This window comes from Falco peregrinus, chromosome 13 (assembly GCF_023634155.1).
Source record: "Falco peregrinus isolate bFalPer1 chromosome 13, bFalPer1.pri, whole genome shotgun sequence".
Lineage (NCBI taxonomy): Eukaryota > Metazoa > Chordata > Aves > Falconiformes > Falconidae > Falco > Falco peregrinus.
In genome coordinates this window covers 12,731,509-12,747,799 of record NC_073733.1, presented here as the reverse complement: position 1 = coordinate 12,747,799, position 16,291 = coordinate 12,731,509, and the positions used below count along the sequence as shown (strand labels likewise).

The 16,291-nt window shown below is 49.5% G+C and overlaps 1 protein-coding gene across 1 annotated transcript in view; it reads right to left on the bottom strand.

The window, feature by feature from the left end:
• Window positions 1-8,734, bottom strand: part of GABRA3 (gamma-aminobutyric acid type A receptor subunit alpha3) — a 68,622-nt gene extending 59,888 nt beyond the window's left edge. Inside the window, exon 1 of the mRNA XM_055818233.1 lies at window positions 8,382-8,734. Coding sequence (XP_055674208.1) covers window positions 8,382-8,734 — 353 coding nt within the window. The remainder of the gene's footprint in view (window positions 1-8,381) is intronic.
• Window positions 8,735-16,291: the final 7,557 nt, after the last annotated feature.

Here is a 16,291-nt window from a genome sequence, read left to right as displayed (position 1 = left end):
AGCCAAACCACACCACCTGAATGGAATTTCTCAGCTCGTGGAGGGTGCCCCAGGATGAAGGGGGCAGGTGAGCTATGCAAGTGCTACCAGTGAGTTTCTGCACGCCACACAGGAGACTGGAACCCCCAGCAGAAATTCCATGCAGAGAGAGCAGGCAGCTCAGTCAAGCAGGATGGAAACACCTAGAGATCACGTATATCATGTATGTGCAGCGATGTGTATCTGGCTCCCTCTGCCACAGACGACTGGAAGAGGAGAAGGGGCACAACGCCAGGCTGGGTTGTGCGATACCCCACAATTCTGCATTTATCTGCCCTGCTCACCCTGCAATATTTTGACCCTACACAGTCTTCCAGGGTGCTGTGCCTGATCCTTGCCTTTTAGCTTAGTACAGCTCTAGGAGGACACGAGCTGTCAAGCAGGCAGAAGGTAAGAGCCAGACACTACAAGTCCTTATCCACCCACGTCAGCTTTTGTTCTGGCAGGATATTCACTAATAGCAGACACAGGGGAAAAAATAGCACAGGGTCCTAGCATTGCCTTTCATAAAGCATACTTAAGACACGTGTTACCTTTATCTTCCTCCTCATCACTCAAAATCTTTGCAGATTATCAGTGCACGGATTAATTTTGTGCAGGTAAGCATTTGCCAGTGTACTTGGGCCTTATTTAATTAGGATGCTACCTAGGGAAGTGCAGCCTTCACACCAGAGGAGCACAGGCTTACCGGAGGCTGCAGGAGCCTTCTGGCATGTGCACATCTACACCTCTGGTGAGGCAAACTCTGGTTTGGGATGGCTCCTCTGGCTCCTGCCACCCTCCAGCTGAGAAGGGACACAGTCTTGGAAGTTCAAGTAGTTGCTGATGAAGCACAAATTAAGAGGCTGAACATCTGTTCTGTGGGAAATTCCAACAGTTAGGGGACTCTCATTCCAAATTGCAACAAGGACAGCTGAAACATCGATGTCTCTTACAAGGCAAATTCAAAACTCCTTCAATTAGCAGCTCCTCGACATATTTCCTTTTAACTTTTCCCTTTCATTTCACTTAAACTTGCATATTATACAATAGGATTTTACTGATGTTTTTATTCTAAGGCAATTTCAAACACCAGCCAAAAGCAAAAAACAACATTGCCTCTTCCCCTTCCCACACCACCACCAAAAAACTTCATTGAAAGCAATACTTTCCCATTCAACTGCTGATATCAATAAATGGTTTGTTTTGGCAGAATTTGAACTGCCATCAGTTTTTGACCAGGGATATCCACACAAACGAGGACCCTTTGGTTTTGCAGCAGGTGCCTCCTTGCTCTGCAGGAACTGTTATGACTCTAGAACATTTTGGACCATTTTTATTAGATTTGGTGAGACCGTGGGTGGGGGAGATGAGGCACCAAAGGTCGGACAGAGCAGCTGAAGAAAAAAGAAACAGAAAACGGGACAGCAAGGTAATTCAGAAAGATGTAAGATCAGGAACAGTGACAAAATCCAGAAGCACTTACACCTTCCATGTAGGCAGGCAAAAGACATGTGTCTCTCTCTGTGCCAAGAAGCTCTAAACTGCATTTCCACCAAACCTTGTTCATATACTTTTCCTTCAATATTATACAGAGAAGAAGGACTAATCTTCTACTTTGGATAGTTCTGTTGAGGAAGGTGCTAGCCAAGGATAACAGGGCTGCTTGAATAAAGTTAAATACATGCACAAGTCTCATTTTAAGCATCAGAACCAGTTCTATATACCTGCACTGGGAGAAAAATCACTGTTGTCCAAGTGATTACCTTGCCAGCCATGGCTTCAGTTTGCTGGCACAGAGAACGCCTTCCAAATAGGGTGTGAGAGTAGATGGACTGCTGGTTTGCTGTGGCTGCGTTTATGAACTCGGAAAGGACAACACAGCATTGAAAATAGCTTGGCACTGTTTTCTACCACTTTCCTTTGGTGCTTGAATTGTATTTTTCCTGGGGAGCTGGATAGAAGAGGCTGCATGGTATTTTCCTTGTTCTTTTTCTCTGTTAAAATTGAGAGATGGATTGAGAAGCAGACCTGGTCCTGAGGATTGTGGCTGACCTTCCTGATTAACACAGGGGCTTTGACTGTTGGTTAAAGTAGTAGCCTTGGTGACATTGAGCCAGGGCTGGTCAGGCATTGCTGGGGGAGCAGCAGAAGGAACAGCCTTCCAGTGCCGGTGCTCATCACCCTCTTGCCAGTCAGGAAACACATTTCTGGAGGATGCAAGGAGGCTTTTGCAGAAGACATTTCACCATTCATACCTTAAGGAATCTTCCAAAGCTTTTCATAGCCAAAGCCTAGTCTGATCCCCACAGCACAACAGCTCTCAGCATCACCTCTCCCCTTTCCCAAGGCTCTTACTAGTCCAGGCCCAGCACCAACCACAGGGACACACAGAACCTCACCCAGTGCAAGTGCTTTATAAGCCAAATAGCTACTGGCCACACAGCCTCTCTAATAACAAGATTTCTGGCCTCGCAGGTTTGTAAAACCAGTCCTGGTTTCAAGACTCCAGTAATTGAGCTCCTCAGATTTTAGCACGAAAGTCACTCTTGCAGAGGGCTGCCTGCCCCGCCGCAGCTACTGCTTGTGGCAGGGCAGGCAGGCAGGGGGGCCTTGGTGTGCAGCACCATCTCGAGCGAAGGAATGCAAACACCCACGAGTATGCCTCAGGAAAAGAAATGCTGAGGCTCCTCCAGCCCAAACCGGTGCTGTCCTTGCAGAAGGTACTTGAATAAAGTGCTATTCATTTGTCACTTCCCACTCAGGTAGGCTCTGAAACAGTCAATGTCTTGATCTGAATACCTACAGGAATCCCTGATCCTCTGGGAAGGGGAGGGAGGATGCAGGCAACTTGCAGTTAACTGCATGTAACCGAGTGAGGGTTTAGGAATGTTAATTGGATGGTAGCTGTCTCAAAGAAGGAAAAACCCCAAAACCTCTTACTAGGTCTTGCTGAAAGGAAACTGCATAGTATCTGTGAAGAAAAAAAGCAGAATGCAAAGATTTCTAAGCTCAGAAAACTTATTTAGATTGACCCCTCTTTCACATAAGTTAAAGAAAATCACACTATAGCATCTGGTTCTTGTCTATGGCTATGCAAGATGGAGCCTATAGGGACTGTACATGTTCAAAGCAGCTCTGCACTTTCTTCCTCCATCTGTCCATTGCTCATTTCCTAATGGCACAGTTAGCAAATGCATTCGCTGCTAATTCTGCAGTTGCTGGTAACCTCCACAGCTGAATCAAATGCAGATTTTCTAAGGAGTCCTGCTAACACTTTGCAGCTGGAATCCAGCATTACTTGAAGTTTACAGTTCTGTGCACTCTGGAGTTTGGCAGGTGTCTTTATAACCACATACCTAAAGGCATCATAAGCATACCCACTCCTCTCCAACACATGCAGTCTGTCCAATCTCCACAGCATCATGGCATAACAACACTCCTGAGAAATACAACCTTCCTATTGGATGTGCAGTTTTGGAATGAAGAACTGGAAAAGCTTCCTTCTCCCCAAGACAGCTCCAGCCCCTATTCCTGCTGAGGTGGGTTTGGGAACCAAGAAAGTGCTGATACCTTCCAGATCAGCAAGGTACCCTAGTACTATGTTAACATTGAATATATCTCCTGAGTTGGCGTACTGAGCCTGATCTTTTCAGAAATCCTAATTCTAGAAACTATTAAATATTCTGAAATGCCTTCCTTGGAAGGAGTGATTAGCACAGGCTTACTGCTGACAAGGGAAAGACAGATAGAGCTCCAGCAGTAGAGACTGAAAGGTAAAGCTTGCAAAAAAATCTGGGAGAACAGCCCAGAGAGGGTGATACTGCAACCATCAGAAAGGGAATGAAGACAGAAAAGGCCCATAAACCCACCTGGGTGCATTTGTGAGAGTCACATCTGTATCTCTCCCAAATTACTGCCTCCCTGGAACATGCACAGCCAAGGGAACAATCTGATTCACTTAGCAATAATCTCATCATGCAGGCAGCATTCATGAAGCAGCCCAAAGGACATATTTGCCCCATCACTGCACTCAGAGATGTGTACCTGCAGTGTCATTAGGTCAGCACACCCACGCGCCATGCACCCACACCAGTGGCATCAGCTGAAGGAGTGCTGAGCACTTACAGCTCCCACTCAGCCTGCAACCCCCAGGACCTGCAGCTGCTCCACATCTTTGCCAAGTCAGGTATCTCAGGGAGGGGTATGCAATGAGGAGCTGATGCTGGGAAGCCAGCTGGAAAACAGACTGGGAAGTAGAGGCAGCCTCAGTCCAAAAGCCCAGATATAAGCACTTCCACTCAGGGAGAAAAGGGTGATCTAGACCCAAGCACATTCACCCACCTGCACACACAGTAGCACAACCAAGCACAGCACTATAGGTGACCTCACAACACCTGCATATTTACTCCCAAAGCCAGGTGCACTTGCACAGCACAAGCGCTCCTTATTGCCCTTCCTCATTGCACTGCAGCCTCTGCAAAACAGGTCCTAGATATCAGGAGTCCTCTGACACCTCTCAAGGATTCCAAAATCATCCAGACTTCACGGGCTGTGCTCTGTCCAACCTTCCCCAATCCTCTGTGAGCACACCAGCCTTGTGGCGATCACTGCTATGCCTCTTCTAGTGCTTCTTTGGGTAAAGCTCCAAGCTCTCTCTGCAGAGATGGATGGCCAGCAAGCACTCAGTGCAGCAGCAGCAGCAAGAAATGCAGGCGATGCGCATGCTGCCCTGTGTCCCTGTTGGGGAGGTTTTGCTCCAGCTCTCAATCACTTCAGCTAGGAAGGAGGGACCCCTGGAATAAAACCATTCTTTAATTTGAGGGCAGGGGCAGCAATAAGCAGACAAGATTCATCTGGAAGCCTGGAAACGATAGAATAAGACACCGTGGTGTTTCACAAGACCTTGTCCTACTGGTTGTTTGTGTCCCTTTGTTCTGAAATGAGCGAACTGGGATGCACGCATACACTGCACAACGCAGGCAGAGACACCCAAGCCAGCGCATACTGGAAGCAGTCCAGCACTGCCAGCATCACACCCTACCTGCACCAGCTAGCGCAGAGGAAGGCTCTGTTTGTTAGCCTGGACTGAGGTGAGTGCTCTGCTTCCATCACCTGAGAGAGCCCAGATTTCTCCAACTTGCCTCTCAGTTTAGCGCTGTTCTGTGCCGTACAGATGCTGCTGAAGGCCAGAAGCTACTACAGCATTCTATAGGAGTCAGCAAACAAGAAACAGGTAGCAGTACCTCCACCTACCTGAATGAAACTTGCTGTTTACCAGCTACTTAGAGAAACAACACTTGTCTCACAGCAAGAGGCACATGGCAGAGGAACCACACAGTCCTCAATTCGTGAGCATGAACATGTTTGAGTTTACTTGCCCAAAAGGCCCACACTGGCTCATTCCCACAAACACATGCACTGCAGAAGCCAAAACCAACCTTCCCATGAATCTGCCACACACATAAGGTGCAAGGCACACGTGATGGTTACAGAATGTGTTATCTGCAGCTCTGCAAGAGATGGCAGCAGAATAGGACACTCGGAACCAGAAGCACAGGGCAAAGAAATTAAAGGTTCAGATCGACATGAAAATCTTGGGAGCAAGCCTTAAAGTGGATCTCTTCTGTAGAAAGGTGGTAATAGAGAAACAAGCTCTATGCCCAACTGCCAACCCAGCTTTAATTTTTCAAAACGAGAAACTGCTTGACAGTTTTTCCTCATCAAAACAAAATTAATCCCAGTATTGCATCTTTCTACTCAAAAACACATCCAGAGGGACTGTAGAGTGATTCACACCCTCAACCGCTATGGGAAACCGTTTGCACTCAAAGTGTAACAAGCCAACACTGATTCACCCACATAATTACAGGCAGACACTGATTCACAGCTACTGCAACTGCAGACAGACTGACTCACAATCAAAGCAACTGCAGACAGACTCAGGCTCACAAGCACAACTGGAAATACAACCGTGCGGACAATATCCAGAGTCTGAAATCATATGTATGCACGAATCCTTGGAAAACTAGATAGCACCCTAACCAATGCAAACATGGCTAGCCAAGCCCTGCGCTTTTTGTTGGCACTTTTGACCTTCACCTCACAGCCATCTTTCCTCCACCAGTGGAACAATATCCATACCTCAGTAATTGTTCCTTCCCTGACAGCCCTCACACTTGCCAAGCACGGCTGTCAAAGCCTAAACCCAGAAGCAGAGCTGTATGATGCATATTCAGGCACATGATGCATACAGGCACAGTAAGTGTATATGGTGCAAGACATCAACATACATCCGCTCTGATACCATGTATCTGTGCACTGACTGTGCTGACTTAGTATTTCCAGAACGTAAGTAAATACAAGCCAAGTATAATACATTTAGCCCACGGGCAAAGGAGATGGCAAAAGACTCACCACTGGGCAAAAGCTTGAAAGGCAGGATTATTTACTACACTCTCTGGCTGGGTATGTAATTATGTCAGTGTTCAGCCTGGGTATTGTGCTACTTTTTGTAAAGAGTTGGCAGGAATACTCCGACTGAGATGAGGGGCTGGGCAGTTTCTCTAGTGTTGAGAGGAGCAGGCTGAAGAGGACAAGGTCTACTTAGAGAAAAAGCAACTGAGGTGAAAGGATGGATTAAGCACAAGAAAGATGAGAAGGAGAAGCTGAAAGTGAAGTGGGACAGGCGGCAGTCTACAGACAAAGAAGGAAGAGGAAAGGAGAAAGAACAGAAGGAGGAAAGGTGCATGATGCAGGCTTATGATAAGCTCCAGAAGCGAGGAAAAGCAGCAGCCTCCCAGTGCTGAGCATGTCTCGCAGCGGTGCAGACAATGCATCTGTGCTCTGAGCTCTGGTGCACACTGCAAACCAGGAGGAGATTCCAGGGGAAAGGACACACCCTCCAGCCAAGCATGTACCAAGGGGCCCAGGTGCAGCCGCAACCCCTCCAGCTGCTCAGAGCCCTCGGAAAAGAGCCGGAGCCTCGGGCTCGCGCACCCCTGCCTCTGTGCATGTGTGCGCGCGCATGCTGCAGGGCACCCAGCCACCACAGGCACAGGCTGAGGGGCAGGCTGGCAAACTCCACTAAAACAGCATTGCCTCAAAACAGCCTGAAATCCTTTATCCTCCAGGGTAAAGCGAAAGTTGAAAGACAGACTACAGAAACGGGAGAACTTGCCTGAACCACACGTAGCATCTTCTAGTTGTAGGCTGGACCTGCCTCACCACCTGTTATTTTTCTTCTTCACGCTCCCCACACAGAAACTAAGAGGTGAGGCAGCAAACCTGCTCTGCTACTGCCATCAGAACAACTCAGGTGAGCAGCCACTCAGAGCTGCTCTTACCAGCTAGCCCACAACAGTGGGAGTCTCACCAAAGGGTCCCGGTTCTCCATTTCTGTCTGGGGACGCTGCTGCGTTTGCAGCCAGTCAGCAGCAGATTCAGAGGAGAGACCACAGATGCAATTGGCCGGGGAAATGAACTATTTGTTCAATTAGACTTCTCTTGTCCAGACGAGAATCGTTCTGGCAGCAGGCAGAGTGAGGAACAATGGGTAAGTGTTGCAGTGGGGACTGTCTAACGCTTAATGGCATTATGCTACTCCTTTTTAATGATCCATATCTCAGTCCTAGTAACTCAGGGGGGAGGAGGAAAGATCTGGAGCTCTTTTCCCTTTCTTCCCATATCAGCCTCGGAGACTGCAGTCCCCCAAACTCCTTTCCCTCCCCCCTTTCCTCCCCACCCCGCCACAGCATCAGGGCCCATTAGGCCTGGCTGCAGGATTCAGGGGGAAATTTGACTTTGCTTTACTACACCGCTCTCCCTGCACAGCCCTTCCCCTGCATTCACCGTCCGGCTCTAGGAACGGGGCTCGGTATTGTCCTCGGCCAGACATTTTCCATCGCAGCCTCTCACACCTCTCCCCACTCTCCAGCCGACAGTGCCGGCGGGCAGGCTGGAGCTCCGGGGGTGCCCGGCGGGGGGCGGGGGGCACCCGGCACGGCTCAGGCAGCCGCTCGGCTCCGGAGCGACGCGCTTCGGAGTTGCTGCGGGAGCGGAGCTGCTCCTACCCCCCGGCCGCCCTCCCGAGCCCCCCGCCCGGGGGATGCGAGCAGGGCAGAGCCCCCCTTCCCCCGCGGGGCCGCTGCTCCCCCTATTGTTCGCCGGCCCGTAGACAATAGCCGGGGGGCGGCGCAGCACCCGGAAGCCCCATCCCCGGCCGGGGTCCGCACTGCCCCCCGCGCCCCCCAGCCCCCGCCGGGGCGGTTGTCTGCCACCCGGCGCAGCCTCCGGGGAGGCGCGGAGCGGAGCCCCCGGGGGAGCAGGGACGCGAACGGCCGCCGCGCCCCGCACGCACTCACCGCGCCGCTGCCCCAGCGGGGGGCGGCCGGAGCCGCTCCGCTCCGCAGCGCTGCCCCGAGCCCCCCAGCCGGGGCTGCCAGCCGCCGCCTGCGCGCTCCTCCGGCCGCGGCGAGGGAGGGAGAGAGGGAGGGAAGGAAGCAGCATCCCCCCGCCTTCCTCCTCCTCCTCCTCCCTGCGCCCCGGAGGAGGGTTTACCCACCCGCTTTGTGCGGAGCTGCCCTCCCCGCAGCGCGCACGGCGGCGGCGGGTCGCTGCCGTCCTCCCTGCCCCGGGTCGGGACCAACCCCCCAGGCGATGCCCCGGGGCCCTCCGCCAAAGCCCGGCCTCCCAGCGCCGCGGCAGCCCCCGCCATCCTTTCCACGCAGGAGTACGAGCAGAGCAAGGCTGGCTGCTCCCAACGCCTACCTGTTGAAGGGGGGGAGCTCCCCAAGGCGCGGGTGCTCTGCAAGGAGGTGGCCAGCACCCCAAGGGACGCGCTGCGCCCCAGCTCCTGCCAACCTGCCTCCTCGCTGCAAGGCCTGGCCGAATCCCGGGTCTGCCGGCAGGGCAGGGAAGTTTAGCCCACAACTTGGAATTGCCGAGGTTTAATATCGCAAAAAGATGGCACGCAGAGGAAAACAAATGCGGAGAAGGGAGGAGGAGGAGGAGGAGGAGGAAGAGAGGTTAAAACGCAGCAAGGAGTAGGCAGTGAAAACGCGGACAGATTCAGCGTGGCAGTGCGGGGATCCCAGAGCAAGGGCGATGCGAGATGTGCTGGACAGAGCTGGCTGGGCATTGGAGGTTTGGCGGAGCCACACGACAGTGAAGCTGGGAAGGCGAAAGCTGACAGTAAGGCACACTCAAAATATATTGTCCCTGCAGAGCTCTCCTTGTTAAACACGCACTGCAAGACTCAGCTGCAGCCGTGACTCCAAGGTACATAACCATTCCTCCATCACTGAGGATGCTAGATGAGGTAAAGAATCATAACTGCAGGCATCACTGACCACCCCAAATTTCCTCTAAAATACTCTTGGTTTTGAATACTTAAAATAACATGCAAACATACTTCAGGACAAGGGCCCTCAAGGCATGAGTGATTAAATCCAGTTTAACTGTCAGTTCTCTGCGTTTTTATATCAGAAAATGACCCAGATCTTGCTTCCAGGAGAAAGTTAGGGGCAATCACTGTTCTACCTTATTCCTACATACCACAGCCATCCTGACTTTGGTGAGATAGCAGCATTCATAATGACTTGTTTCTGGAGAGTAGGAAGGGAACATAGGCTCTCTGTCAAAGCAAAATTTCAGCTGTCTATGATCTGAGCATGGTCTTTACTAATCCAGATATGCAGACTTGTCAGACTTGTATCTGTTAGCAGCAGTACAAATGCCAGGAGAGTTCTGCTTTCCTCTGCTGGATAGGGGCCATGGGCAAGACCTGATGAGCCTCACTAGATCTAAAGACCAACATCTTTAGGAAAAACTGAGTTTAGTCCAACACAGTGCCCACACAATCAAATCTGACATCTCTTAGACTAGAGGAGGAAGAGTCCTTAGGTGTTACTGCAACACTTGGCTCTCTTACAGGAACTCTATGGCTACCACAAACTGTGTGTAATCAAGACACGTTTCTCCAGCCCTCAACACCACACCCAACCCTAGCTGATGGAGATTAAATACTCACAGGATAATTTTGAAGCATCAACAACCAGACCTTCAAGTCACTATTTTCTGATCTCTGAAAGACATTTTGACTGAGCTGCAGGGACCTTACTTTTGAGATCTTGTGGGGACAGCTAATGTTTTAATTGCCCTTAGACTGTTCGTACATGAATGACAGCAACCATCACATGGTGTGGGGCTGTTCCCATTAAAAAAAAAAAATCCATTTCTGCATTGAATTCCTCCTGCCATAGCCTAAAGCATCACTCAAGAAGACAGCTGTGTGTGCATGCCAGCAGAGGAGCTTTTTTGCTGGTCTTCACAACTGGTGGAAATCATAGGAAAATTCACTTCAGAAGAGATTTCAACACATCATCTAGTCTAACCTCCTACTCAAACAATGGTCAGCTAGAGAAGAGCCCTCTGAGCAGCACAGGTTTGCCACACTTATTCACACTGAATTTCTGTTTACATCTAAGTTTCCTCCATGGCACATCTTCTGTTCCTGATTTGTATGCTTGTGAATACAAGAGTGTTGGCAAGGGAACAGACAAGAGCTTAGAGGGAGTCCCAAGACACGGCCATTAACTTAACTAAAAGCCCCGAGGATCTGGTCCACCATCTTCTCATCAGAAAGTGATGCTCCGTGGGAGGCTATCACAGAGATGACCATGCCCAGAGGTGGGACCAGACAAAGGACCTGGTTAACTTGAGAACATTGGTTTCCTGGACGCTGAGAGCAGAAAAGGCCCTAATACTTGTTCTTCCTTCTTTCCAAACTGACTCAGCTGCTGGCATGAACTGCCTTGGATATGAGAACAGGCATGAAACAGAATCAGCGAGACAAGCATATCCGGAGACAGAAATGACTCAGGAGTTTAAATGGCTCGTATTTGAAGAACATTCCAAGATTTACAGGTATAAGTAATCACAGGCAATGGAAACCATGCTTCTCTTGAGGCCTGTTCATCCATGAGCAACAGCCACACAGACTTCCTCAGGAGCAATGTATCTCGCTCCACTCTGAGATGTCTTCTCTAAAGACTGCCTCCTTGCTCAGCGGTCTCCGGTGGCACTGCCAGCAGCCTGAAATAGTCGTGGGCACAAGGGCCTTTACTGGAAAAGTATTTCCAAGAATCTAAAACTCACATGAAATCCCTCCCCTTGTATTCACACCACAAGCCAAGTTCTCCTTACAAAGGCGAGGGAAGTGGCCATAATTGTGGTCAGACAGGAAAGAAAGAACAGGGTAAGGAATTACAAGCGTGTAGCCACATGAACAGTGAGTTGCTAAGAGCAAAGCAAGAGATAACAGCACCTAAGCAGCACTTTAATGAGAAGATCACTGGACATGCATATCGCAACCCTTTCCTCCCCTCCAGATGTGCTGATCCACACCATATCGGCTCATGCAAGTCCTTGGCAGAGCAGACACCTGTGCACCACAGTAAGGCCTGCTTCTAGCTGCCAAACAGCGATAATCAAAATCTCCACCAGTCAAATCTCTCCTGGATTGCAGAGGCTGCACCAGACAGACTCCAAAGCTTTGCATGATCTATGCCCCTTATGGTTTGGCTGCAACAATAAGAGCAGGCTGGCTCACCCCACCAGCTAGCCCAGCAGGGACATCAAAGGACACCCTGTTAATGGTGGAGGCAGTGAAGTCCTCCTTCATCCCAGCCAGTGCCAAAAGCCAACTGACCCATATGGGAAGGGAGTACGCCTACCATCTGGATAGTGCATGATGACAGAGTTAAAGACGTGATGGCTATTCAGCAGTAGCCCAGGATGGCTTTGAACAACAGAGGATGCTGTCAGGGAGGAGAGGCTTTGGCCAGGAAAGAAGGCATCAGATAGCTTAAGAAGTCCAGCTTTAGCCAACCTTTTCTTTGTGGGTTAGAGATAATGTTATCGATAGCTGGCATTAGCTAGCTGGAATTATCTTGATCTCTGCTCTGTTCAGAAGGAAAGGTAACCCTCCACTAAGAGCATCAGTCTCTGTGGATACATCCATCAATTTAGGAGGCATAAAAACATCTCGTGAAACTTGTAAGCAATTATCTTTTAATGCATCACTCCATCATAAGGCTTTTTATTTCCTTCTTAAAATATATAACCTCCCTCCCCCCTACCTCGCTCTCCTTTACCTTCTAGAACACCTGCCTGAACTGTGGCATACTCCAGGAGCTGATGGCTTTGAGGCAAAACCCTTCTTATGGCGATCAGGGTTAAAATATGTCTGTCACCATATTATTGAAAAGTAATCTCTCAAAATGGAAGTACAACAGCCTGGGAATATCTTGCTAATGATTAGCTAAGCCTTTGCCTGCCATCACCTGCTCAACTAGCCAGAGTAAAAGTATGCTTAGTTTTAGGTCCATGCTACAGTGCACTTGAGCTGAATGGGATTGCAGACTTAGCTCCCACCATAGCAAAGCAGTAGGGTCCATTCTGAAGGTGCAGGTTGGAGCAAGAGCTTAGGGATGTGCAGCACACTTCCAGTACCCATATCTTTGGAGGCAAGTCCATGCCATTCTCATTCATCCCACCCGACACCCATACTCAGCATCCAAGGGAGCTGGCTGCAGTTAAGTTGCAATGGCCAGGATGGAGGACCAAGCCAGGGAACAGGTGACCTTCCCCAGTGTTGCAAGGCAGAAAGATAGCATGCCAAGGGAGACATGTCCCAGTAACACACCACTCCCCAAGGGCACTGGGTAGTGCAGACCTGCTGCAAGGCTGAAGGCTCATCATCACAGGGAGGGCACTGCAGTGAGAAAAGTCTTGGCTGCTTGTGTGCAGGTATCCGCCTTGGCATGGAGCAGGTCCTGTTTTCCCCACACATAAGCTAACACGGAGCCTAACAGAGTCCTTTGCACCAGCGCTGCATGAGGTGGCCTCTGCAAGCTGACATCCACATCTGCTTTGAGGCCTTCTTATGCTGCCAAGGGAAGCAGCCAGCCTACCGTCACTAAGCAGATAGGAGGTTGATGCAGGCAGGAAACCAGAACAAAAGACACTCTGGCTGCATAGGGGTTCAACCCTTTCCTTGAAAGCTGCTGGTCCCACAACCACCAAGAAACACCATGCTGGTAACTACTTCCCAAAGAGCTGGAAGAAGGAGACTCTCTTCTCCCATCACCATTTCCTCTTTCAAAGCACCTAGGGTGATCTCAACAGCCCTACAGACCCAACTCCTGCCCTGCTTTCCTGGTGCTACCCTGTTCTCACTCTTCATCCCCACAAGGCCAGCTGCCCCTTCTCCCCACCCGCCTGCTCCTTGCAACCATAGCAGCCTCAGAGCCGGCTGCTGCTTGGTGCTTTATTAGCCCATCTCCATGGCAACTCGCCTACAGCTTAACTCAGAGACACCCCTATCTCGCCTCAGCCATAAATCAGCCACCCGCCTGCGTCCTCAGTTGGAGACAGGGGTCACCACTCATCCTGTGCGCTACTGGGAGCCTTGCTGCCACTGTCCCAGCCTCCCTGCTGGGGCTGTCCCATGCAGGCAACAGGCACGGCAGGGATGCTGTTTGCTCTCTGTGGCACCATGTTTGTACCCCTCAAGCAAAGTCTAACAGTAATTAAAGAAATAGTATTAAAAAGCTAGTGGTTTTCCCAGTTTGCAGGCAAACTGAAGCCACCCATACAAACCAGCAGGGAGCTGGTGTTCTTTCTCCCTTGGGCAGGAAGCAGAGTTCTGGGCTTAGCCCCCAGCAAACAGGCATAGCGCTGGGCTGAGGCAGAAATGCAGCATCTCCTTCCCCCATGGTAAGCCAGCCCCCTCCCCTCCTTGTCTATGGTGAAGTCCTCAAAGCCTGCCAGAAGGGAACAAAGAGCCAGCTAAAATGCTGTGCTGTCCCTGGTATCCAGAAACAGCTCAAGAACAACCTTTTCCCTAGCACAGTTCAAAGGCGAGACTCTTCTTCAGTGTTCTCTCATCAGGACTGTCCTTTGGGCACCACCTTACCAGTAAACCCACTGGCTGTTACCACATAGGTGCTGACAAATTAGAAGCAGGTGACTGGTAAGAATCGGCTGGACCCTACCAGGCCAGACTTTCCCACACACTTTTTGCCAATAGCACTGGGAAAGGGCTGCAGGACATGCTGCTCTTTCCAACCCCTCAAACACACAGCAAAAATGTGTTCTTGCTGCTGAAACTTTCTATGTCTAACCCTCAGACTTAGAAAATGGAGAGAGCTTTTTCTTTGTATCCCACATGTTATGGAGGTTGTCACTTCATCCATACATTTCAAGCACTTGATGATGTTGGGGTTAAATTCTGGCAACACAAATGCCAAGGTGGCTCCCACCACCAGAAGCTTAGGCTACAGAAGCCTGGCAAAGTAAGCAAGAAAGGAAGCATCATCTTTAGAAGATGTTGGGGTGTTGCAGGGCTGTGCTGGTGGGAAGAGGAAGGTGATGGGCTAAGGCAGAGTCATCATACGGCCACTTGAGGTTACAGACACAATCCACAACAAAAAAGACAGGCTAACATGCACTAGTGGAAAAGATGATCATTTTTCCATACCTTTCCACATTCCCTGAGAGGCACTGATCTACACATATAATGCCAAGAGATGCCTGAGGCACAATGCGGTGTTTCTAAACGAGATCACATAATCCTTGCTGGTTTAGATAAGGGCTTCAGTATATCTGTGGTTTCACCCATAGCTTAGACATGCCCAATGAATTCCAGAAGCAGGCATTGGGGTAGCTATATAGGAGCATTTTGCATAGATGCTCAGCACGCATACCCACACAACAACTCAAAAAGCTAAAAAAAACTTTCTGGCAGGACACTGCAGAGCTCAAGGTCTGTGTCTCAGCAGATCCTGGTAAAGCAAAGAGCTGAAGCCTTGTTTCTATGACAAAATATGTCCATCCAAATCTCCAGAAGCCAGGTCTATCTGCACAGACAAGTACCAGAGCTCTTTCAGCAGGGATAGCTGTCTCAAATTTCCAAAACTATATACTGGCAGTAGAACAAATTCATAAAAGCTAATGGGCCTGAAAGGACTGTATTTGTTCTGCAGTCCCTTGGCAAGAGCAAAAATAAACCTGGAGAGAAAGACCTGTTCACATACTCTTTCTTTTCTCTTCTGCAGTTACAATAGCAGCACCAGTTCAAAAATCTCCCTGTAGAGTCATAAGGTTTTAGATGCCTCAGCATTTCTATTTCTTACATTGCGCATGCTTGTCAAGTCCAAATATGCTTAAGCAATTTAGGTACCTAACACTCATCTAAATCAAGTGCTTAGGAAGGCTGGCTTTAAGAGTCCTGTTTGTTTGCTTTTCTGATCCAGGATCCCTCTGAGTTTGTCTCTGCATCCACAAAGCTGTGAACTCATCTTTTGTTTCAAAAGGAAGTGGAGAATGGCATAAAGCCAAAATCTGGAACTTGAAACAGGGCCAAATATGAGGAGGTTCACGCTAAAATTTGCAAGAGTTGGAAACACTAACTGAAGTGTTTGGAAAATGCCCTATGTTCATGTTACATGGAATATGTTATTTCAGGTCTTCCCTCCCCTTCAAATACCTTCATCAGCTTTCTTTGTCAACTCAAAGGAGACCCTGGTCTCGTCACAGCTCGATAAACTGAGCTCAGTTTACAGCTGCACACCAAACAACAGTAAGCCTCCTGTTGCAAAGGTGTTGCTCAGCTTCAGGTGCAAAGGCCATTAGGAGAATAAATCCCAAACAAGGGAAGTATGAACTCTGGTGCACTCAGAAACCTACCACATCGGGAGCACTTTCACTGAAACAGCAATTTTAGGATCCTCTCCATCAAACAGGGTAGTTAGCTGCACAATATGGTTGCAGCTAGAGCCAGTCAGCAGGAAAACAGAAGTTTCCTAAAGACTTCAGCTGAACCTGCTACTTTAACAAGAGCTCTAAACGTCACCACATTGCCTGTGGTATGGTCCCTGAAAGGATTAATATCCTGTCATGTTTGGTAAACTTTACGAGGACCACAGGAAGCTGAGGGACAGGCAACTGCCTAACACCGAGTGGGTCTCATCAGCTCTAATTAGCTGAAACAAAACAGCAGAGACCCAGGTAATAAAAGCTTTTCAAGACGTTAAGGTGAGCGGTCGCTGCGAGAGACAAGACACTTCAACCACTGGCTCCTGGAGGCACCCACGTGGGAAGCTGAGGCTGAGCCAGAAGCTCAGTAGGTAATGAAAGGAGGAACTGCTCAGAAATGGTTCATGTGTTAGCCTTGTCCTGGCATGTGGTGAAGCACAAAAAAAGGGGTAGT